We start from the raw sequence: 22,629 nt of genomic DNA, 5'->3' as shown, positions 1-22,629 counted from the left end.
CAATCTTCTGTGATGCTATCCTCTTTCCCAGGAATCACCTCCACGTAGGCTCCTTAAGTAGATGCAAGTAACTACACATCATCTCCCCTAGGCCGTTCTCCATATCCAGAGGGGCTAAAAACATCTTGTGTGTCCTCGAACCTAATAAACTAGGCATCAAACCACTTTCTCAAGCTCAAGCCCAAGAGGCTGGGATAAGGATCACAGAATTTCAGTGGGAGGAGCAAGCACTGATGCTGCAGGAAGAACAGTAAACTCGCCATAAACGTTGGTCTGCAATGAGCGTGTCCAGTGCTGGGAGGATCTGCCTGAGGGGCTGGCCAGGCCCCTCCACCCAGGATGTTTGACTCCTTACTAGCCCCAGTGGCCTCAGTGACTGTGATACCCTGGGCCTCTGGGAAAGGCAGACCAAAACTTCTGGACCAGCCCTGACCTCAGCTGGCCGCCTGGGGATGAGATGTTGGCCTCAGTGGTGAAGTTGCCTGTGTTAGTCAGAACGAGGGCTACTGTCTGTGATTGGCCACAGGGTCCAGTGGAGCATTTGACATTGATTACTCTCTAAAACTTCCCTTGGGCCCTGTGGTGCTACACTCTCCTAGGTTTTCCTCATACACACTGTCTTCCTCCACACCTCTCCTTTCTACCCTACCACTCTCCATGAGTGTTGTTTATCCATGGCTGTGGCTACAGCTAAGCTGCTAAGACTCAACTCCTTATCCAGCCCAGTTTCCCTTCCTGAGTTCCAGACCTGGCAAGTCACCACCATTTGTGAGAGAGGGTGTAAGGTCATGTCACTCTCCTTAAAAATCCCCCAGTGGTGCCCTATCCCCAAGTTCCTCAAACAAGAAGCTCCAGACTCTGGTCTCTGCTCTCTACCTTCCCTCAGTCCCTACCCCTCTATGGTCTAACCCCACACCTAACTGTTATGCACCCTCTATCTCCCACCACCTGGCCCCTACACGTACTATTTCCTGTTCCTGCAACCCTCATCCCTCACATCACTTCCTCCAGCCAGTTTTCTGATCCTCTGCTGTGGCAGCCACCATGTCTGGGTCTACAGCCCCTTCTGCCAAGTCTCTAAACCAATCACTGTGCTCTAGTGTCTGTGCTTTCCCTGTGGTCCCCTCACTTTACTGAGGACCCCTCCTGTGCTAGGACCAGTTCTGATGTACCTCAGTATCCCCAGGGCTAGGAACACAAGGAATATAGAATAGCCTTCATTACTCACCTCTATGTGAAAGGCAAGTCCCTCCTCCCTCCCCCCTGCCCCACCCCTTGCTTTCCAGATGGGGAAGAGGAAGGAGAGACACAGGGTAGGTGGGGAGACAGCTTCCTAATTCGGGCAGGAGGCCCCCAACAGACTGGGGCAGAGGCAGGTGACAGGTTAGAGCAAATGTTGACCTCAGGCAGCCACTCAGGGACCATGGCCAGGCCTCGGCCCAGGAGATAGCACTGAGGCAAGCCTGGCTGAGGATTCATCAGAGCAGCCCTGCCTGGCCCGGACAGTGTGGAACCCTGGCTAGGCCCAGGTCCGGCGATGGGGGAGGAGAGTCTTGGTTGGCTGGAGAGCCTGCTCCTGGCCATTCCGGTTTCCCTCACTGCCTTGCTGTGGATCTTGGGCAAATGGCTGCCCTTCTCTAGGCCTCACCCCCTCCACACAGTGCGGGCTTATGGGCTACCTCCTGACAGTGAGATGACAAGCCAGGTCTCCATCCACCTCTCCTCAAGGGTCTAGGAGGCTCCAGAACAGAGGAAGGGCTGGGCCATGCCCAGGACCCAGGTGAACCAAGGGAAGTGGCTGCCTGCTTCTGGAACTAGATCTTAGGAGCTGTCCCTGTGGCAGCCTGGCGGGGCGGGGGGGGGGGGGGGGGGGGTGCAGGTGTTGTGGCCAGAGAGGCCTCCCTGGGGCTGCACAGCTGGGCCTGAGCCAGCCAGTGCCAGAGTCACCAGGCAGCCACCCAGCAGTCTGGTGCTGAAGTCAGGCACCAACAAAAGCTGCTTGGCTCTGCCACCATGCTAGCACATTCCCCCCCTCCCCCGGCCAGGGTGTGGATTGTAAAACTCTATAAAGCTTCAGGCTCCCACTAGCAAGCACTGGATAGAGATTTTAGTGCCTCTGGGGAAAGGGTGCCAGGGCAGCCTGAGGCTAGGCTGAGCTTTTGTGGCCCCTGGCTCTAGGAGGGGACAAGCGCTTTCAGCTTGCTCTAGGCTTGAAAGACAAGACAGAAAACACCTGGGAAATCTTATTCCCTTTATTCTCTTCAACTAATCAACATGACCACTGGTGACACAACACTGTTATTGACACACAACACTCAAAAGTGGGGCCTCTCCTCACTCCAGGGGGGACAAGTCAGGTGAGTGGGACTTCCCTAATGGGGGCAAAGGAGTCTAAGAGCTGCTCACCTCAGGGGCGAGTGTCATAGAACCCCACCTCTTGGTTGTGATGGTTTCAAGTTTCCCCACCATTCAGGATTCACGCCCAGTTCTTTTGAGTTCCCATCTGACCTCCATATCCATAGCAGTTTCAAGTTTCACCCTAAGCTCAGATGACTTTCTGCTCTTTCCTCTGCTTTCATCATGGCTTTGTGACCCTGTCTGTTGGGTTCCTCCACCAGGGGACTTCTGAAGAGTCAGGCCTACATGGAGTTGGACAAGAGGGTTTGGCTACACTATGCCTTCTAGACTCAGTTTTGGTGGGCAAGGCCACAATCCTGGGCCATTGCCTGAGCTGGTCAGAGGGACTCGACACTGCCACCTCCCCCAAGCCAGCTCCCTGCTTAGTTCTTGCCAGAAGTAGCCTGCTCTGGGAGGGAAGCATCTGGTTAAAGGAGTTTGGAGAGGTGGGCAAGAGAGAACAGTTCACACCCCAGAGGTCTCCGACTCTGCTCCTTTCCTGCTATGAAACCCCAGACCCTGACTGATCGTGTCCACATCATCCATTCAGTACTGGAGCTGAGACCCCTGGCCCTCACCCATCCCTACAACATGCGAGCATCCTACTACGTATGCTACATTCTAGTCCTCAATAGGCCTACAGTCAGCCTTTGACCACACTGACCACCTCCTCTCGGAATGGCCCCTGAGCTCCAGAGGCTGCTCCCTAGGATTCTTTTCTGGAGACACATTCCTCAGGCCTGTTTCCGAGGGGATCTGCTTCTAACTTTACAAGCAGTTTGTCTCTACAATTGAACTTTCTTTCTGCTACCATCTTAGAGGGAAAAACAATCTGCTTTGTCTTAGAGGATTGTCTCTTCTTCCTCAGTCTCGTAGGGAGACCCCCTTTGTTGACACTTCCGTCAGTAGAGATTCAGCAGGCAGGCTCCTTCTCCCCTCTCAGTAGTGCTTTCCAACCTGGCACTTGGGTGGGGTGGGGCTTTATGTAGATGATAACAAATGTCTTCCCACAATCATATGAGGCCTGCATTTTCCTTCTCCCCAGCAGGCCTGGGTTTTTCCTCCTACAATAGTATAGATTTTTGATCCTTTAAATTGGAGGGTCATCCCTTTGGCGGCAGGGTAGATGGACTTTCACCTTCTGAACTTTTAGGTAATGGAATTAGAGGTCTCTTCCACAGCTTTGTAGGAATCCGAGTCACCCTCTCCAGGGATGTGATTCCTGAGAGTCCACTTCATCTAGCATCTCAGTTCTCTTCCTCCAGAACCACAGTGCATTACTGGTGCCAGTGTGGGGTCAGTGGGCACTTCCTTTGGACCCAGTACTGCATGGAGTTCTCTCCTTTAAGAGTCTCCCGGGTTAGGGGGTGGGATTCTTGTTACAGATGTTTCCATTTCCTCTCTTCAACCATTTTAGAGGGCAACAGTCTCTTTCCCCTGCCACACACACACCCAGTCACGTTAGCAGGTTTTGCTGGGTTAATGAAAGTAACTGTGTGTGGTGTGTGAGGACATATGAGCCTAGCCGGGGAGTGTGCTTCTCATCCTTTCGTTTCCCTCTGAAGGTTTCTGGCAAAGGAGGAGAGGTGCCAAGTGGGTGGAATCTGTCCCTTTCCAAGACCATGATTGGGCTGGATCATCACAAACTCAGAGGGCTCCAGGTACCAGGGTGGGGAAGGTGGTTAAGCCTCCGTAGACTCTTCAGGGACCCATGATCCAGTCTGGGGGGTTTGGACAACCCCCACTATGTGCAGGCTGGCTCATCCTGCCAGCAGCCTTGCTAACAACTCAGATGAAAGAGTGAGGTTTAAAAGCAAGTTGCTGGCTAATCAGAGCTCTCCATTCTGTTGACTTGCTGCACTCATGCCATAGGGCACACACACACACGGCTTTCGCTGACTTGGAGAAGAGAAGTCTAGGGAGGATTTAACCACACACAGCCCTTGAGTCTCTGAAGGGCTTTATTCTTTGGAGGTTGACTAGCAGTGTTTCTCCTTCTCCAACCAAGGACAGGATTTGAGGAAATTGGCTGCCACTGCAGCAAGACTGGTGGCAGTTAGAGTTCAGGAGAAACCTCCTGACAGTGAGACCTGAGAATGTGGCAGGAGGGACCCCCCACCCCTGGAGGCCCCTCAGCAGAGAAGTCCCCAGCTGGGCTGGGCTGGGGTCATCCTGCCGGGCTGGGGAGAACCCTGTGGCCTGAGCTGGGATCTGCTTGCACTTGCAGTTTAACAAGCTCCCGCAAACAGGGAGGCCTGGGCAGCCTGGAGTCGCTAGGTTCCATATGAACACAGTTTCTCCACCTTGATTTGCTTCCCTCAAAGCACTCTAACAGAAATCCCCCACTCTTCCCCCTAATTTTTGTGGTAGTTTCCCAGTATTCTTAAAAGTTTTTATGCACCCTAAACTTCAGCCTTTAAAAAGGCTTGACATCATTTTTTTTCTCTTTCCCATTTGTTGGTTCTTTTGATAAGGAATTCCATGGGCCTCTTCCTCTAACACATGCAGTTCATCTACGATTGGGCCCACACCCTGAGGAAGCCCCAGTGCAAGGAGCTCTCTCTCCCTAGTTCCTGGGTCGTTTCTCCTCTGTGGGTCTGCGGGCTCCTCATCATTTGTTTTCCTCCTATCTTTGTCCTTTTCCTTTCCCAGTTCCACCCAAACCCCACACTACTGCCCAGCTGAGCATTTTCCTCAGTGTAATTGTCCGAGGCTTCCGGGAGAGACGCTCCCTCCCATACTCCAGTGGGAGAGAAGACTGTGGAGCAAGTTCATGGGAGGTTCTTCTGTACCTTCTGAGGGTCACACCTCCCAAGTCAATGCCATTGTTGTATTCCCTGCACTTCCCTGACCTTAGAGTTTTATAAGGATTTTAATACAGTTTTATAGGGGTGTCTAGAGACATATTGAGACCTCTTCCTACAATTAATAGGGCTTTTATCCACTAGGGTTTATAGGGGTTTTCTGCTACAGACTTAAAGGGCTTTTTTTTTTTCCTACATATTTATAGGGTTTCTAACCCAACAGTTTTTCTCTACTGCCTTATAAGTGGTTCCCACCAAGAATTTCATAGGGTTTCTCATCACTGATGTAAAAGTATTATTTTTACCCAGGGTTCTTTATCCTCCACTTCTCTACAATCTGATAGGGTTTTCCTCCTTTCCCCATCTAATTTTTGGGGAGATCCAGTGTTCCTCTCAGGAGAGAAAGGCCCCTGGTCTCCAGACCCATTTCACAGGGAGACCCCTGGGTGGCAGCTCCTATGAAGGAGAAGGGCTGCGACTTCCGTGAAGCCGTCTCCACACTCAGGACATAAATAGGGCTTTTCCTCCAAGAGGGCTTTAGGGTTTTCCCCATCCCCATGGCTGTTACTCCCTGTGGGAGTGGGGGCTTCTCCCTCACCTTCCTGGCTTGTGGACAAGGTGGCTGGCTCTGGAAGGGGGTCCTCGGGTTTGGGGGACTTTTCTTGGGTGTGAGTCTCCTGGTGCCGGATGAGGGCCAGGCGATCCAGGAAGGAGGCCCCACAATCTGAACAGCTGTAGGGTCTGGGCCCCAGGGGGCTCCTGAGATGCTCAAGGAGGACAGAAGAGCTCTTCCCCAGCTCGGGACTCTTCTGGGGTTTCCCACCTGCATGGACTTTCTGGTGCAGCAGTAGCTCAGAGCTGAGGCCAAAGCTTTTTTTGCATTCAGGGCATTTAAAAGGCTTTCCACTTAGGAAGGGACTGGGCCCTGCCCCCTCCCCTAGGCCAATCCTGTAATCAGGAAAGAGAAAGGGCTTTTCACTGCCATGAGTGAGCTGATGTTGGAGGAGCACGGCACGATCCAGAAAGCTTTCCCCACAGTGGGAACAAATGTAGGACTTGGAGGAGAGCAGCCCCAGCCTTTGGCCAAAGCTCTCCTGCCCCTCAGGCGTTTTAAAGGGCTGGCCTGGGGGGTCAGCTCTGCCCTCTGCAGCACCTGGATAGGAATTCCCTCCAAAAGGGAGCCTGGGGGGTCTGAACTGAGGAGGTTTGGGGGCTGGGTGTGCGATGAGGCCATCTGAATTTTTGTAGGGGTTTTCTCCAATATGGATCCTCTGATGCTGCATGAAAATGCCCTCATCATTGAATCCTTTTCCGCAGACGAGACACTTGTGTGGTTTGGCTCCGGGGGGTGGGGTCAGCAGGGCGGGGTCCCCAAGCCCCAGAAGGCTGTCACCCTGAGCTCTTCGAGCTGGGGTCTTCCCTCTTTCGTGGATCACCCGATGCTGCTCCAGCTCGTGCGCCTCCAGGAAGGCCTTCCCGCAGTCGGAGCACACGAAGAGGTTCTCATCCATGTGGGTGCGCACATGAGTGATGAGGTTCGAGCTCTGGCTGAAGCTCTTGCCACATTCGGGGCACTTGTAGGGCTTCTCGCCTGTGTGGGTGCGTCGGTGCTGGATGAGGTGGGAGCTGCGGATGAAGCTCTTGCCACAGTCAGAGCACTTGTAGGGCTTCTCACCCGTGTGGATGCGCTGGTGGCGGATGAGGGTGGAGCTCATGATGAAGCTCTTGCCGCAGTCGGCACAGATGTAGGGCCGCTCGCCGCGGTGGATGCGCTGGTGGTTGATGAGGTTGGAGCTGACGCTGAAGCTCTTGCCGCACTCAGGACACTTGTAGGGCCGCTCCCCCGTGTGCGTGCGCTGATGCCGCAGCAGCGTGGCGCTCAGCGTGAAGGTCTTGCCGCACACCGGGCACTTGAAGGGGTCCTCGCGCAGGTGAGTCCGCTGGTGCTTGATGAGGGTGGAGCTGTGGCCAAAGCTCTTGCCGCACTCGAGGCACTCGTAGGGCTTCTCGCCGGTGTGCGTGCGCTGGTGCTGGGTCAGCTCCGAGCTCTGGATGAAGCTCTTGCCGCACTCGGTGCAGCGGTAGGGCTTCTCGCCAGCGTGGATCTTCTGGTGCTTTAGGAGGTTGTGGTTCTGGCCGAAGCGCTTGCCGCACTCGGAGCACTTGTAGGGCTTCTCACCCGTGTGGGTGGCCTGGTGTTGGATGAGGTCCGAGCTGCGGTAGAAAGCCCGCCGGCACTCGCCGCACTTGTATGGCTTCTCGCCTGTGTGGGAGCGCTGGTGCTTGATGAGGTTGGTGCTCTGGGTGAAGGCCTTCTCGCACTCGGTGCACTTGTAGGGCTTCTCGCCCGTGTGCGTGCGCTGGTGTTGCACCAGGTTGGAGCTCCAGCTGAAGCACTTGCCACAGTCAGGGCACTTGTAGGGCTTCTCGCCGGTGTGTGTGCGCTGGTGCTGCACCAGGTGCGAGCTCTGCGTGAAGCTCTTGCCGCACTCCGAGCAGGTGTTGGGCCGCTCGCCCGTGTGGATGCGCTGGTGCCGCAGCAGCTTGGACCACTGGCTGAAGCTCTTGCCGCACTCATTGCAGATGTAGGGCTTCTCAGCCCCAGATGGGCGGCCTTGCACCAGCTCCCGCAGGCTAGGCTCATTGGCTGGGACCACCGCCGGGCTGTTCCATGTGGTCAGAGTCCCCCACTGCCAACTGGCCTCACAGGCCTTGGTCCAGTCAGATGGGGTTGGGACTACCTCGGGGGCAGGGGAGTCCAAAGGGGTCTGGTGGTCCAAGGGGTTGGGGTGACCCAGTGGGGTTTGGGGGTTCTGGGGGACAGAGGGATCCTGGGAGGGTCTTTCCAGGGGCATCTCTGGTGGGTCCTTGAATTCTGGACTCTGAGCTGGATCTCCCAAGATGATCTCTTCCCCAGAACTTTCCTGGTGGGGGCTCTCCTCTTCATTCCCACTCTTGGTACCTACAGAGAGAAAGGGAGTCTCCAGCCCCCATCTCCTTTCAGAACACGGGGTCAGGCCTCTCTTCCCTCCCCTGGGTTTCCCCCAGAGTCTGGGTCCCTCCCTGAACTGGGGCTACTGTCTTGTCAGGACTGCAGTCCCTTCTTGTGCCCCTCACCTCTGTGAGCATCGCTGGGGCTCTGTTCAGGACCCTGCAGATCTGGGCCCCACAGTGCTGCTTCAGGCTCCATCCCAGAGCTCAGGACTGCCCAGTATTCCGGGGACCCTGGGGGAGAAGAGAGAAGTGAGCACACAGTGGGAGCTGATCTCTCCCTTTTCTTTACTCTCCGAGCCCCACTCCCCAACCTGCCCATCCCACAGTCCTTATTCCTCCTTATGTGAATTTCAGTTTCCTACCTCCCCATTTTTCTGTGCATCAGTTCTCACCTGCTCCCCCAACCCCCCTGCAGGCCTGATTCCTGCTCCAGATCTTAAGATCACAACTAAGCAAGTAGGTGAATTTAAGAGTGTAATTAAAAGCTCATCAGTCATAACCCTTTGAACCCAGATTGGGGGCTGGAGAGGTATCTGACACCCACAGGAGAAGGAGGCTCTCATCCCAACCCTCTGATGCCCAGAGGCTGGGAAACCTGTTATTTTGCTAATCAGAGGAAGCTCATTAAGACTCTAATTTTCCTCCTTAATGGGGCTGCTAATTGGGGCCAATAAACTTTCCTTATGAGCCCCATAGAGAACTGAGACTACCTGGAACACTTGAAGAGTTAAAAAAAAAAAAAAAGAAAAGAAAAGAAAAGAAAGAAAGAAAAGAAAAAGAAAAGAAGGAAAAAGAAACCACGCCAATTTCCCCGAGGGGGCAGGGGCCCTTCAAAAGGACTGGGGCACTTTCCCCGTTATCCAAGCGGAAGAAGGTCATGCCAGAGGTAGGGGAAGGGGGCAGTTTAAAGCCATCAGGGGCTTCTGCATGAACTACCTTGAGAGGGAAATGGAAAAGAGAGAAGCCACAAGTGTGTGGGGACCACCCAGCAGCTGACACAGTGCCTGCTGTGGTGTCCTCATTAGCTTACCCAGTCCTCCCCACAATCTTGTGAAGAGACCTGGGAATCAGGCTGTCCATTTTACAGATTAGGAAATCAACGCCCAGGGAGATTTCTCCAAGGTCACAGGCTGGAAGTGGCAGAGCTAAGACCAGAAGAGCAAGGTTCTGTGTCTGGCTTCCCTCGGCCTCTGAGAGAGGGAGATGACCTTGGGAGTCATGTGAAACCCAAGCGTGGCGACAGGCAGGAGACGGGTGATGAGGAAAGCTCAGACAGAGCCTGCTGGCCATGAGAATGGGATGGAGAAACTCCTGGGATTAAGAGGTTTCCCTGGGTGTAAAAGGATGGGTTGGATCCAGTGACTGGGCCTGATGATCTGCATCTATGAACCCAAAACTCCCCACTTAAGCCTTCCATTATCACTCCCAGCCTGGTCCCCCTTTTTCTGTTCCCTTTGTTCTCTTCTGTCACTACTACATCCCATGCCTAACACATAACAGGTGCTCAATAAATTTTGTTAAACAAATGAAAGATGAATAAATGAGATGCCCCTTGCTCCTGGAAAACCTGTTTGGTCGAATGCTTTTAAAAATCAGTTTGCAAGGAGACAGAGCAAAGGAACAGGAGTTCAGAGTGGCCTCCTGTTAAAACAGAGAGAGCTGTCACTCCAAAAAGGGTGATATGACCCCAGGATGAGGGAGCAGGGCCACAGGAGCTAAGTGCTAGAACTTCCCACAATGTTTAGACCCTTAAGAGAGTCCCTGGGGAGGGCCTGGGTTTTGGGTGGCCGTGTGGGATGGGCATGGTGTGCCTGGTGGCAGTGGTGCAAGGAGACATGGCAAAGACTCATGAGGAGGCAGCTGGGAAGTAAGCAAAGTGAAGCAGAAGCTGGCTGAACCCTGCCAAACAGCAATAAGAGAGACAGGAGTTAGATTTTAGGAAGCAAATTAATTTCTTCATCTCTGCACTCCTTAGGCTATGAGAATTCCCCCTCCCCCATCTCTAAGAGTCTTTGGGGAGGTGGAAGCAGGGACCTCTGCCAATCTGGGGGCTTCCTGGCTATTTTGAAGAGGCCTGCTGCGTTTGCTGAGCACAGGTAAGAGCTTAGTACCTTGATTGTCTCGAGAAATTAAAACTCAGTGGGTCAGGGTAGAAGGAAAAGGGTTAATGACAAGGCGGACATGGAGATGAAAGCGGGGAGACCGAGACCGAGGAAGGCGAGCAGTGCTTGGAGCCAACCCAGGCCCAGGCCTGAGAGCACCCGGACCTCGGCGAGCCCCACTGCGGAGGGAGCGGGGGAGGGAGGAAAGGAGACTGCCTCACTGAGAGGTGTGGAGAGCGGCCCAGGGTGACCCTGACATGGAGGCAGCAGCGGGAATGCAGCCACCCTGGCCCCTAGCCCCCCACGCCCGCACTAGCCTAGACCCTGGATTTCTGCTTCAGCTGGTCCCCGCGACCCTCTTTCGGGTTCCCAATCCCGAGCCCGACATCCAAGCCCTCCCGCGCCCGCAGGACCCCAGGGTTCCCGGCTCCCGCGGCGCCCCAGCCCCCTGCCCGCCCGGCCGAATTCCCTCTTCCCAGAATGCTCACGCCCTCCCCTCCCCCACAGCCAGACCCTCGCGCTCTTCCCAGAATCCTCGCGGCCCTCGGCGGCCCCTGCCCGGCGCGCCCCCCCCCACCCCTGCGGCCCCGGGGCGGGGGAAGGGGCTCAGGCCCGGGCCCAGCCCCGCCTCCCGCGCCCCATTGTTCCCCGGTGGCCGTCCCGGGCCCTCGGGGCCACCCCCAGGAACCCAGGCGTCCCCAACTCACGGCTCTGGGGTCTGGGAAAGGCCGGACGGCAGAATCCAGCCCCAGGGGACTTAACCCCTTGAATGCCCTGCCTCGGGCGACAGGCTAGATGCCGAGGACTCCGGGGTCCTTCTCAAGGGGTGATCCCAGGCTGAGGACCCAGGGACCAGTTCAGGGTGACTGGGACGGAGCAGGAAGTGACCCCAGCTTCCCGGGCCCCTCTAGCCTGGAGTCAGAGCATCAGCTCTATGGGATTTAACCCTTTGCTTCCCGCAGCCTGGGGAAAAAAGAGGACGGGGGAGCAGGGAGGTGGCTGAGACGACATCCCTCTCTCTGTCTCCAGTGGGAGTAGGTTCTCGGGAGAGCCTAGATGCCAGTGAGGGTCTCTGGGTTTCTGGCCGCACTCCATCTCACAGGAGCTGTCAGCGGCTCCCGGAAAGCCCTAGCTCCGATTGGGTGGCTGTTGGTCCCCTGGGGCCTGCCTTTGTTGGGACTCAGACCCATGGATGGGGCTCGAATGCCTGGCTTGCGGGGTGGGAGCAGGGGCTGGCAGGGCAGACCAGGAGAGGACACATCCGACAGACTAAAACTGGCTTAAGTGAAATGATCAGTCAGGGCAACAAGAGTTTGGACTGAGGAGACAAGCACAGCCAGAGGGATTTGTGGCAGCCTATGCTCCTGGCCCCAGCCTCACTGGCAAGCTGTGCTGGCCCCTCTTCCCCCATTAGCTCCCCTCAGAGGAGAGGACAGAAGGCCCCATGATGGCAGTAGGGAAGTTAGTGGGGGTTCCTTGACCAAGCAGGGCAAGAACCTTTCGTAGTAGCTCAGGGGGCACTCAGCTCCTAGCAGGAGAAACTTTTAAAAACCTGGGAACACCCCCAAGCCTAGGTTATCTGGGCTCCCACTTTTTATAGCTTTTATCTCATTTCCTCCTCACAACAATCTGTTGAGGTGGGACCATGTATTCTCCCCATTTTACAGGAGAGGAAACTAAGGTGTGAAAAGTGAGGGAAGGTGCGTAAGGCCATGTCATTATTTCAGTTTAACATATTTGTATATTGAAGCCTACTATTCGTGGGCACTGTGGGGAACATAGAGGTGGGGAGACCTCAGACTTGAACAAGAGTCAAGCTTTCTACCCTGAAGAAGTTTGATTGTGTGTGTGTTATAAACACAAAGGAATTACAGGAGCATATATCTGTCCAGAGATGTGAGGGAGCTAGGGGCGGTACTAACCATAGGGCAGAAATTGCTAAAAAGGATGCAGCTCCTCTGCGTCTCCATCTGGGCTTCGGAGAGTGTGGCCACCAGGAGAAGAGGGCCTCGCTAGGCTTGCCTTTGCTCACTTCTCAGCACTGTCTCCTTCACCCACATTCTCAGCTGGGCACATCTCCATCTTATCCCTGGCTTCCATCACCTTGGATACCTCCCTCTCACCTCAGAGCCTTCACCCCTCCTGGTCCCCCTTACCCTGCTCTGCTTCTCACAGCACATATCGCCACTAACTGAATATTTGCGTGTTTACCACCTGTCTCTAGCTGCCCCTTCCGCACAGTCGCATTAACGTCCACTCCACCAGGGAAGGGGCTTGGTCTCCTATACTCGCTGCTGTCTCCCAGCAACCAAAACAATGACTTGCATATAGTAGTGCTCAGTTTGCTCAATGCGTGGAATGAAGTCAACCTCCCGCCTCTCCCATCTGTTTCCAGATCAGTCCCCAGGCTGGATAGATGGGGCAAAATTGGGTACAGTGTCCACCACTGGGCTCCAGCTGCACAATCCCGTGGGTTCACAGACACCCCCACTCTCCCACCCCTCCCTCCGTGAGACAGGTGAGGAGAAGGCTGACTAGGGATTAGAGACCTGGGGGCAGGTTCAGCCCTCTCTCTCCCCTGCCCTCCAAGGGCTGCAAAGGCCTTCCCTTGCCCTGGGGCTGTGAGTCTGCAGGAAAGGTGCACCCTGGAGGCTCGCAGAAGAGTTGAATTTGGCCTACTCAGTTTTTTAGTTTTGGGGGTTTTTAAAAACGGAATTAATTGCCACATTTAAAAATCAGTACATTTCACATAAAAATCCAAATTTCCACCTTTTTTGGAAAATCCACAGATGTGGCAACATGACCCAAATTTTCACAAGACAACAACTGTTTGGGCAGTCGGTTCCTTCTGGAGAGGGGCACTGGCTCTCCAGTTTGTCATGGTCCCTATCACTCTTATTTCGTCCCCAGCCGTGAGGCTGATTTCAGTATATCAATGATCTTTCACAGTTGATGTTCCAACAGCTGTTTAACTGCAGGCATTGGTTCTGTACCCCTTGGTCTGTGTCCCCCAGGGTCAGAGCAATAACTCTGAGAATGGCGTCTTCTGACGTGGTTACAGACTGAGTATTCACCCCGTGCCAGGCACTGTTCCACGGGTCTGCATGTAGTAATGCCTTGCACCTTCATGACAACATGCATATTATTATTATCTCGAGGATAGAGAAAGTCACTTGTCACACAGCTTACTAGTGACAGAGCTGGATTCAAACCCAGGCACGCCAACTTCAGAGCCACCAGGGTTCCTAACCATGACATTCACATTGGCTCATGTGTGTCTGGGACCACAGGATAAGCCCCTCAGCCCTGCCATTCTCTTCCTCATCTTGCTCCAGCAGCTGGAGAGAGAAGTTGCAAAGGGCAAGTCACTCCTGTTGGGACCAAGCCATTCTCCAGGAACAGTTTGGAGGCAGAGGGTGCTCTGACTGTAGGTAACAGTGTGCTGTCCTGTTGCTTACCGTCAGCTGGCACAGTGGCCATAAAGGAGACCCTCCTGGCAGGGGAACTCCTAGAAGGATGAGGATGACCCCCTGTGCCTTTCATAGACAACCCACCATGCTTTCCTTGGCCGCAGCTCACATGCAAGAACTAGGAGGACTTGCAACTACGATTGGGGAGGGGGGCAAAAAAAGAGAGAGGAAGATTGGCAGCAGATGTTAGCTCAGGGTGAATCTTTCCCAGAAAAAAAATTATTATTACTGTTAAAAAAAATTCAGAACTGACCAACTCTAGCCAGGTCTGCCTCACTCTTCCTTGTCAGAGCACACAGCCCTTGGCCTGGTGGACAGCAGAGCCAGGAGTCTGGAAACCATGTCCTGAGACATATCGGGAGTATGTAACCTGGGAGGACTTGGGGTCACGACCAGACACTCCAACCCTGTGCTCTATGATGAGGATGCTTTCAGGGCAGGAGGCAACAAAGGTGGAGAAGTTGGAGCCAGAGGAGGCTGCTCACGTCACCACCCAAGGTGCCCTCCTACCAGGACAGCTGTCTAACCACAGGCAGGGGAGGCTGCCAGATGCCACCAGGAAAGGATGAGGCCTTCTTCCCTGGAGATGTGCATGATTACAGGGTGTATTGGGGGCTGCTTTTCAGGAATGTGGTCCTCAAATGTGGGACAAGAGCTGGGTCCGAGGACCTGCCTCTGAGAGTTTGGGATTCCAGGATCAGTCACTCCCCTGCTCAAGAACCTGCAGTAGCTTCCTAGGATTTCTCACATAAAGTCCTACCCTCCTGGCGCCTTCTAACCACCACATTCCCTAAGGCTCAGAACCAAATCCTTCCTTTATGTTCTCTTCCTCAAAAATCTCATGTTAGCTGCCCAGCCCTGCTCTGTGCTTGAGGCCTTGATCTTTCTCTCCGTTTGCCTAATAGATCTTTTCAATTCAAAGTCACTGCCCCGTTTCCCTGCGTGATACCTGATCATCCTGCTCCCCAAGGCCTCTGCACCCCCTTAGCCCGTAGGTCCTCAGGCCTCCAGCGCCTCTGCTGAGTCTAGCCCCACCCCAGGCCACTGTAGCCTCCTGACTCTTATTCCTGAATTACTGCAGGACTGCCCCATTCCTGAAAGCACCACTGTGTTCACCCTCAGAACGCCTCCATGGTCTTCATTATCAATAGAGAGTCGGGTTTTTTAAATTTTTGGAAATTACAGACTTTTATATTTCTTAAAAGTCAAAATAACTTTGATTAAGCTATAGAAAACCATATGTAATTGGGCAAATACAATAAATTTATATATTAAGTAAATGTATATATATTAAAAAAATAATAAAATATATGTACACTGTTTTGTAACCAAATACTGCATTAAGGTGTGATTTGGAATTAGTCAACAACCTTTCTCAGTTTCCTCATCTGCAAAATGACATGGTCAGATCATACGTTCTCCAACCACAGGCGTCTGACTCTCTGGATAACTTTTGTGTATATTTGGACTGTTTGAGGAAGATACATAAGTGCCTGGAGACAACAGTCGCTTCTAGGAAGGAGGACTGAGGATCTGGGGTAAGAGAGAGACAATTTTGTAAGCTTTTGTTCTGTTTGATGATTTCCAATTAAAAAACACACTCGTAAACAGTAAATGGTTAGAGTATAAGATTGGGAATGGAGACTGTGGGATTAAAACAATATGTTGATTTTTTTTTCAGGTCTGTAGTGATCCAAGTCACACTAAGTCAAATTCAACTGATTTCCTACCCATATGTGACACATATATGAACCTTCTGGAGAGGGCCCCATCACCCCTGGGAACAAATGCTTAAGGATGGGAAAGGAGGTTGAAGACAGATGGAGGAGAGTATTATATTGTCACACACATTAAAATACCTAAAAATTCAGTAAGCTCTCAAAACACTTGAAGCCTGATTCTGCCATTAGCATACCCCAAGGAACCTCCACTCCACACTCGAACAGTCCACTCCAAACTCCCGGAGGCCTGGCCCCGTCCAAAACCAAGCTTTCTGCTTCCCTGCACAGCGCTGTCTCTCACGCAGCACCAAGTGCTCAATCCCAACGCTCTTCCAACACAGTAAGGACTGTCTCTTCTGGGCCTTTCACCAAGCCCTGACTCCCTCTGCCTCCTCTAGACAACCACCCCTTCTCTCCACTTAGGTAAGTCTTATCTGTCTTCAGGATCCTGCTCAAATGCCAACCAACTTAAGTCTAGGCCCTGATGTTAACTTCCAGCAATTAAATGTTTTCAGCTTATACTTTCATTCGCATTAAGGTGTTTGTTTCTCTTAATACCTCTGAGAGGCAGGTATTATTGCCCTCTTTTGACTCATTCAGACAGTCAGATAACGTGTTCCGAGCACAGAGCGACTGTGAGACCTCGGGATCTGGGGTCTCGGATTTGCACTCCAGGTCTGGGGCTTTCCGCCTTCAAAATCCAGCTAAATCCTACCTCTTTCTTCCCTGATTACAATGTCTCCTAGCTAACTGCTCTCACCTTTGTCCTGGATTTCCAAGTTTTACTCACCATCTTTGTCACATCTGGGTACCCTCTGTACTGTTATTTGATATTTTTCTTCAATTTGACTCATTTTTCTTAACTGAAAGAAACATATCTAAGAAGGAAACTCAATGTCAGTGTGATAAATAGAAAATTTCTTTTTCTTTTTTTTTTTTCCGAGGAAGATTAGCCCTGAGCTAACATCCACCAATCCTCCTCTTTTTGCTGAGGAAGACTGGCCCTGAGCTAACATCTGTGCCCATCTTCCTCTACTTTATACGTGGGACGCCTACCACAGCGTGGCGTGCCAAGCGGTGCCATGTCTGCACCCGGGATCCGAACCGGTGAACCCCGGGCTGCTGAAGCAGAATGTGCACACTTAACCGCTGCACCACCGGGCCAGCCCAGAAAATTTCTTGTTATAAATTATAAGTATAAAAATAAATACAATGCAATATTAACTCAAAATGTTCAAAGACCTAAATTTAAGACATAAAATTATAAAACTTTTAGAAGAAAAATAGGAGTAAATCTTCAAGACCTTGGATTTGGCAATGGTTTCTTAGATATGATACCAAAATTAAAAGCAACAAAAGAAAAAAAGAAAAAAGTAGGTAAATTGGACTTCATAAAAATTTTAAAATTTTGTACATCAAAAGAAACTGTCAAGAAAGTGAAGTCAACCCACAGAATGGGAGGAAATATTAGGAAAGCATATATCTGATAAGGGACTTGTATCCAGAGTATATAAAGAACTGTTACAGTTCAACAGGAAAGACATATAACCCAGTTAAAAAATGGGCAAAGAACTTGCATGGACATTTCTTCAAAGAAGATATACAAGTGACCAAGAAATACATGAAAAGATGTTAGTCGTTAGGGAAATGCAAATCAAAACCACAATGTGATACCACTTCACACCCACTAGGATGGTTATGGTAATAATAATTTTTTAAAACCTGAAAATAACCCGTGTTGTAAGGATGTGGAGAAATTGGAACCCTTGTACCTTGCTGGTGGGAATGTAAAGTGGTGTAGCCACCTGGAAAACAATTTAGCAGTTCCTCAAAAAGTCAGAGAGAATTACCATATGACCCAGCAATTCCAGACGTATACCCAAGAGAAATGAAAACATATGTCCACACAAAAACCTGTACACAAATGTTCATAGCAGCACTATTCATAATTGTCAAAAAGTGGAAACAACCCAAATGTCCATCAACTTGAATGGGTAAACAAAATGTGGAGTGTATGCATATAATGGAATATTGTGAAATTATGAATGTTAGGTACTTTTGCCACAATTAAAAAATACAATCAATATTATGTTAATAAATGCCACTATATATTTTTGCCTAATTAAGGTGAAAGCTCTGGGTCTAAGGGGCTTGTTTTGTGTGTAGGTGTGAGAAAGAGAGAGAGTGAGAGAGACAGAGACAGAGACACAGAGAGAGCGGAGAGGTGTTAAAGGCCTGGCACCAAGCGAGACTCTCCCGTGGGTGGAATCAAAAGGAGATTGAAGGAATCTTCAGGAGATCTTCGTGAAGGAGAATGAGAAGGAGCACCTTTCGTGTGGTGCTATCTCAGTTTTCTGGCAGAGACAGGCCAAGATCACCTGGGGACCACGTGGGCCTCAGGTGTGGGTGCCAGTGCGGTTTATGTCCTGCACAAAGGTGCTGGCTATGGGAACAGATATGGTTGCATTTTAAGCCAGGCTTAATCCAAAAGCCAAAGGCTGTGGTGCAGGGGCCTCTTCTGCCCAGAGGAGGGGCCCTTCCAAAGTTTGTCTGCCCTGAGGGGCACCTGTCTATAAATCGCCCAAAAGCACCATAGATTTGCAGCCCCTCTCTATATTGGGGGAAACCTGGTAGCAAAAGGGTATGAACTCGAAAGTCAATCAGACTTTGTCGCAATTCTTGTTTCCACCATATTCCAGCTGCGAGACCTTGTTCTAATTATTGGACTTTCTCTAAATCTCCATTTCCTCATCTGTAAAACGGGGAAAACATCTACTCATGAGAGTGTGAAGATTAGATGAGGCGTGTGAGCATGTTGACCATTAACTTTCTTCCCTCCTTTCTTCCCCTGTTTCTCCCATTAATTAGCATCATCTTTCATCTCTGGCTTAAATACATGTGTTTTTTGCACTAGAAAAGTAATACAACCATATTAAAGAAAATATTAAAAAATTAAATCACCCATTTTTCATCTGCTCCTAGTTCAACCATTTTGCATGTTATTGTATTTCCTTCCTATATTTCTACTAAGCTTTTTTTTTTCAAACGTAGTTGTAAATTTTTGTTGCTCCAATGGCTGTATGTAAAGTTCCTTCCACATATATATCATGTTTTGCTGAGTCATTTCCCTGTTGTTGAATATTTACACTACCTCAATTTTTTGCTCTTATAAATAAAACTTGAATGAATATCTCTGAGAATATATGGCTCCCAAATTTTGACTGTTTTCTTAAACCACAGTCCCAGTAATAGAAATATTGGGTCAAATCTATGAGTGTTTCCCTGGCTTTGGCAGTGCATAATGTTGTAATTAGTTGTGACTCTAAATACTGGATGGACAGCCCGTATCTGTCCATCTTGTCTAAAGGATATGAGGAGAGATTTGATTACATGCCTTGCTGAAATCCGTATAAACTAGATCTAGATAATTTCCTTGGTCTATGAACCTAGTAACCTTATAACCATAGAAAATAGTTCCTACTTCATAGGGTGGATATGAGGATTAAATGTGTTAGTGCCTGACAGCTTTTAGACCAGGGTCCCACATGAGCGATCATTCAGTCACTGTCACTGCCTATTCTTGTTTTCACTGTATAAATGACGCAAAAGTCATCTGGTTCTTTGTGGGCTCCTAGTGACCACCACTTTCCTTATTGGGGTCTTCAGGGTTGAGTTTTGTAAGGTTATTATCATTGACTAATGGCTTCTGACTGCTAAGAGGTTCTTTTTTGCTTGGTACATTTGTTTATTTCCAAATACAGGTTTATAAGAAGAACTATGAGGTCAAAGCTGTGCAGCCTTTCTCTAATACGGAGGCCTCGGATATTAAAAAGACACCTTTAAGTGGGTACCAGAGGGTGATGAGGGAATCTGGCACTTGTGTTTGTTTGCTTCTTTATTTATACATTGCTTGGTTTCAAAAAGGACTTGAGGCATTTATAGACCCACATAATATACAACAGGTGCCTGGCATCTGGTAAGACTCCTGGCCGCTAAATGCTGGCCAATATTACTGATAGTAGTGGTAGGAGAGTATCATTAACAAGATAAAAACTAAAATGGCAAGGGGCAAATGAGAACATGAATCCAGGGTTGGTGCACAAAACATAGGGTCTAAAGTTCTGTTTATACAATTGCTAAAAGTGCCCTTACAGATTTGCTGAGCTTTTTAGAGGCCCAAGCTAATACTGGTTTCATAATTCACCTGAGGCTTGGGAGAAAGTTCTGTGAGTCCTCATCAAGATGACATTTTGTGATGCAGAGGGCCATGTCTTCAAACTCATCCCCTAATTCTGGATCCAGTCCAACACAGAGACAGATGGGCAAAGCCTCAGTGGGGTACGACCCAGAGCATGGCTGCCATAAAGTCAGCCAGTCATGCTTTTAAAGCCACTGTTACAAATCACACATCCCAGCTAGGAACAATTCTAGTAAGGGGATTAGCTACAACATGTATCTTTCTGCTCTGTGGGGTTGGTATACAGTATTTCTTCCTTGACAGCTCCAGGGGCTATTAACAAACAATGAAACATGGTGGCCCTAGAAATACCCAACTGATAAGAAGATAGTTTTGTTTCACACTGAAAGGGGGACAGTATTTGGAGGTTTTGTTGTTTTTCTGGTTTTTCACCCTTGAGATCTGACCACAAGGTTGAGAGCAAACCTGCCTTGTACAGGCACAATCAAGCTCTTCTGGCTTCCAGCTGTTCTATCTCCAGGTCATCTGTCCAGCCTCCTCCCCTTTTTCTCATTGGTCTAGGGCCTATAACCCCAAAGGGCTTGGAGGTGACCTTCCTTCCATTGTAACCAACATCTTTTGTGCCAAGCATTTTACGTGAGTTATTTTAGTTTTTGCCATAACTCTGGAAGGTGTTTATTGTGGCCCCTATTTTATGCTGAAGAAATAGAAGTTCAGAAATACATGAAAGGGGTCACCCTGCTAGTAAAAACTTAAAATTTAATGCAGTCCTGTAGGGCTCGAGGCCCTTCTTCTTCTCCACACCATGCCATCTTACTCATAAAGCATCCTTTTGATGGTCTAATTTAGAATTCCAGTTGAGTTAAACATCAAGTTTCCTGGCCTTTGGTTTGTATGATTAATATCTTTCCATTTTTTTGAAAATTGGGACTTCATTTGTCCATCTTCAGTCTTTTGTATCTCTTCTCCAAGGAGTCAGGCGGCTTGGAGCACTCGTTGGCAAATTTTCTCATTTTACTTGTGCAAGTCAGATCAGAAGATGAGGGTTGATTCAAAGTAGCAAGATACTTTCTTAAAATTTCACACCTCCAATGTTAAGATTTCCATTTCCTCTTACTAGCGTTTGTTATTTAAAAAAAAAAATCTCATAATGCAAATAAAAACAACCATGAAATACTATTTAACCTAAGAGGTTATCGAACATAAATAGTCTGGTTATGTACTATGTGGAGAAGCAGGCACTCTCAGATATTACTGGTAAGAGTGTTTCTCTGCACTGCCTCTGTGGAGGAAGGAAAATTTGGCTACACTGACCAAAATTCAAAATGTCCACACCCTTTGACCCAAGTCCACTTCTAGCTCCTACAGGCATGGTGGCACATGTGCACAGAGGTGTGCGCACAGTGCTATGCGTGAGAATGTTGTTTCTATAGCAAAAGACTGAAAATAACCTACATGTCCACCAATAGGGGAGTTGATTAAATAAATTATGGCATATCCATATAATGGAATACTCAGCAACTGTGAAAATAAATGAAGCAGATATGTACAAACTGACATGAAACCTTCTCCGAAATATGTTGTTATGTGAAAAAAACAAATATCTACAATGTGCTAGCATTTTTATGTTTTTCTAAAAGGAGATGTTTGCATATGTGTATACTCTCTTGAGAAAGATACACAGGAAAGTGGTAACAGTGCTCACCTCGGGTGATGATGACAGGGGATGGGGCAGAGGCAGGAGGGCAGCTTGCTTTTCATTTTTATCTTTTTACACTATTTGCATTTATTTTCAAAATATAAAAAGAAGTTAAAAAGAAAACTGTAGAGGGTCGGCCCCGTGGCCGAGTGGTTAAGTTCGCGCGCTCTGCTTTGGCGGCCCAGGGTTTCGCCAGTTCGGATCCTGGGTGCGGACATGGCACCGCTTATCAAGCCATGCTGAGGCGGCGTGCCACATGCCACAACTAGAAGGACCTACAACTAAAATATACACAACTATGTACTGGGGGCTTTGGAGAGAGGAAGGAAAAATAAAATCTTAAAAAATGTAAAAGAAATCTCGTTAGAAAACACCTGCCCTGTATTGTATGGCCACAATGTTCCTTGCTAGAGAAAGTGTGTATGGTCTTTGATCCAGGGCGGCCTCACTCCTCTATGTGCCCTTGGGGACATTCTGGGAGATATTCAGTGCCCTGTTCTGACTGACCAGTCCTGACTAAACCACTGACTTGTGGAGTGATCTTGGAGGAGCCTCACATTTTCTCCGTATTAGGGTACAGAAACCATAAGATAGACAATGTCTTGCCCTCTCCAAGTTTAAGCCAGGCAGAAGGAGCAGCGTGGCCAAGGGCATGGAGGTGAGAAAGTCTGGGCCCACCAACTCCAGTTCCTCATCTCCCATTGCCCCCACCCCTTTCACTCACAGCTTCCACACCCACATTCTTCTTGGCTGCTCTCTTGCATGACTGTCTAGTTGCTAATTCCTTAGGGAATGAAAGGAAGAAAGGACAGCCTGACTGTGTTCTCCAAGCCTCCACAAACTCTAAGGACCTTCAGTACTAAACATTGGAGCTGAGTAGAAAGTGCCCAGAATGACCTGAGTAGTGGAAGCAGGAAGAAATGGCCAGTCAGACTGGCCTCTGAGGTTTCCACAGGTTGTGTGAAAGGTCAAGTTGGATGGTGATCATTTCACACATAAAAACATGGTTTTAGGGGCCGGCCCGGTGGCGCAGCGCTTAAGTTCGCATGTTCCGCTTTGGTGGCCCGGGGTTTGCCAGTTCAGATCCCGGGTGCGGATGTGGCACCGCTTGGCACGCCATGCTGTGGTAGGCGTCCCACATATAAAGTGGAGGAAGATGGGCACAGATGTTAGCTCAGGGCGAGTCTTCCTCAGCGAAAAGAGGAGGATTGGCAGCAGATGTTAGCTCAGGACTAATCTTCCTC

At 50.0% G+C, this 22,629-nt stretch overlaps 1 protein-coding gene and 1 long non-coding RNA gene across 5 annotated transcripts in view; one reads left to right on the top strand and one right to left on the bottom strand.

Moving 5' to 3' along the window:
- Positions 1–2,237: 2,237 nt before the first annotated feature.
- ZNF629 (zinc finger protein 629) overlaps positions 2,238–22,629 on the bottom strand; it is a 30,622-nt gene continuing 10,230 nt past the window's right edge. The window contains exons 1-3 of one of the 3 annotated variants that reach the window (XM_014842375.3): positions 11,005–11,196; positions 8,319–8,426; positions 2,238–8,163 (exon numbers count right to left, since the gene is read on the bottom strand). In XM_014842375.3, the coding sequence (XP_014697861.2) occupies positions 5,630–8,163; positions 8,319–8,391 (2,607 nt within the window). In that variant the 5' untranslated portion in view covers positions 8,392–8,426; positions 11,005–11,196 and the 3' untranslated portion in view covers positions 2,238–5,629. Of the gene's footprint in view, positions 8,164–8,318; positions 8,427–9,225; positions 9,340–11,004; positions 11,197–22,629 lie in introns of those variants that run through there. The other 2 variants (XM_070484581.1, XM_044746360.2) reach the window with 2 other exon arrangements.
- On the top strand, positions 10,171–18,694 carry LOC123276678 (uncharacterized). 2 transcript variants are annotated; one of them, XR_006513175.2, is made up of 4 exons: positions 10,176–10,291; positions 15,198–15,305; positions 15,449–15,911; positions 17,655–18,694. It is a non-coding gene; the product is annotated as an uncharacterized lncRNA (long non-coding RNA). The 2 variants fall into 2 exon arrangements; XR_011494189.1 differs by lacking the exon at positions 17,655–18,694 and having other exon boundaries at positions 10,171–10,291; positions 15,449–16,014.

This window comes from Equus asinus, chromosome 14 (genome assembly GCF_041296235.1).
Source record: "Equus asinus isolate D_3611 breed Donkey chromosome 14, EquAss-T2T_v2, whole genome shotgun sequence".
Taxonomy (NCBI): domain Eukaryota; kingdom Metazoa; phylum Chordata; class Mammalia; order Perissodactyla; family Equidae; genus Equus; species Equus asinus.
Note: the sequence above shows the minus strand (reverse complement) of the source record. Positions and strands in the feature narration are given on the sequence as shown.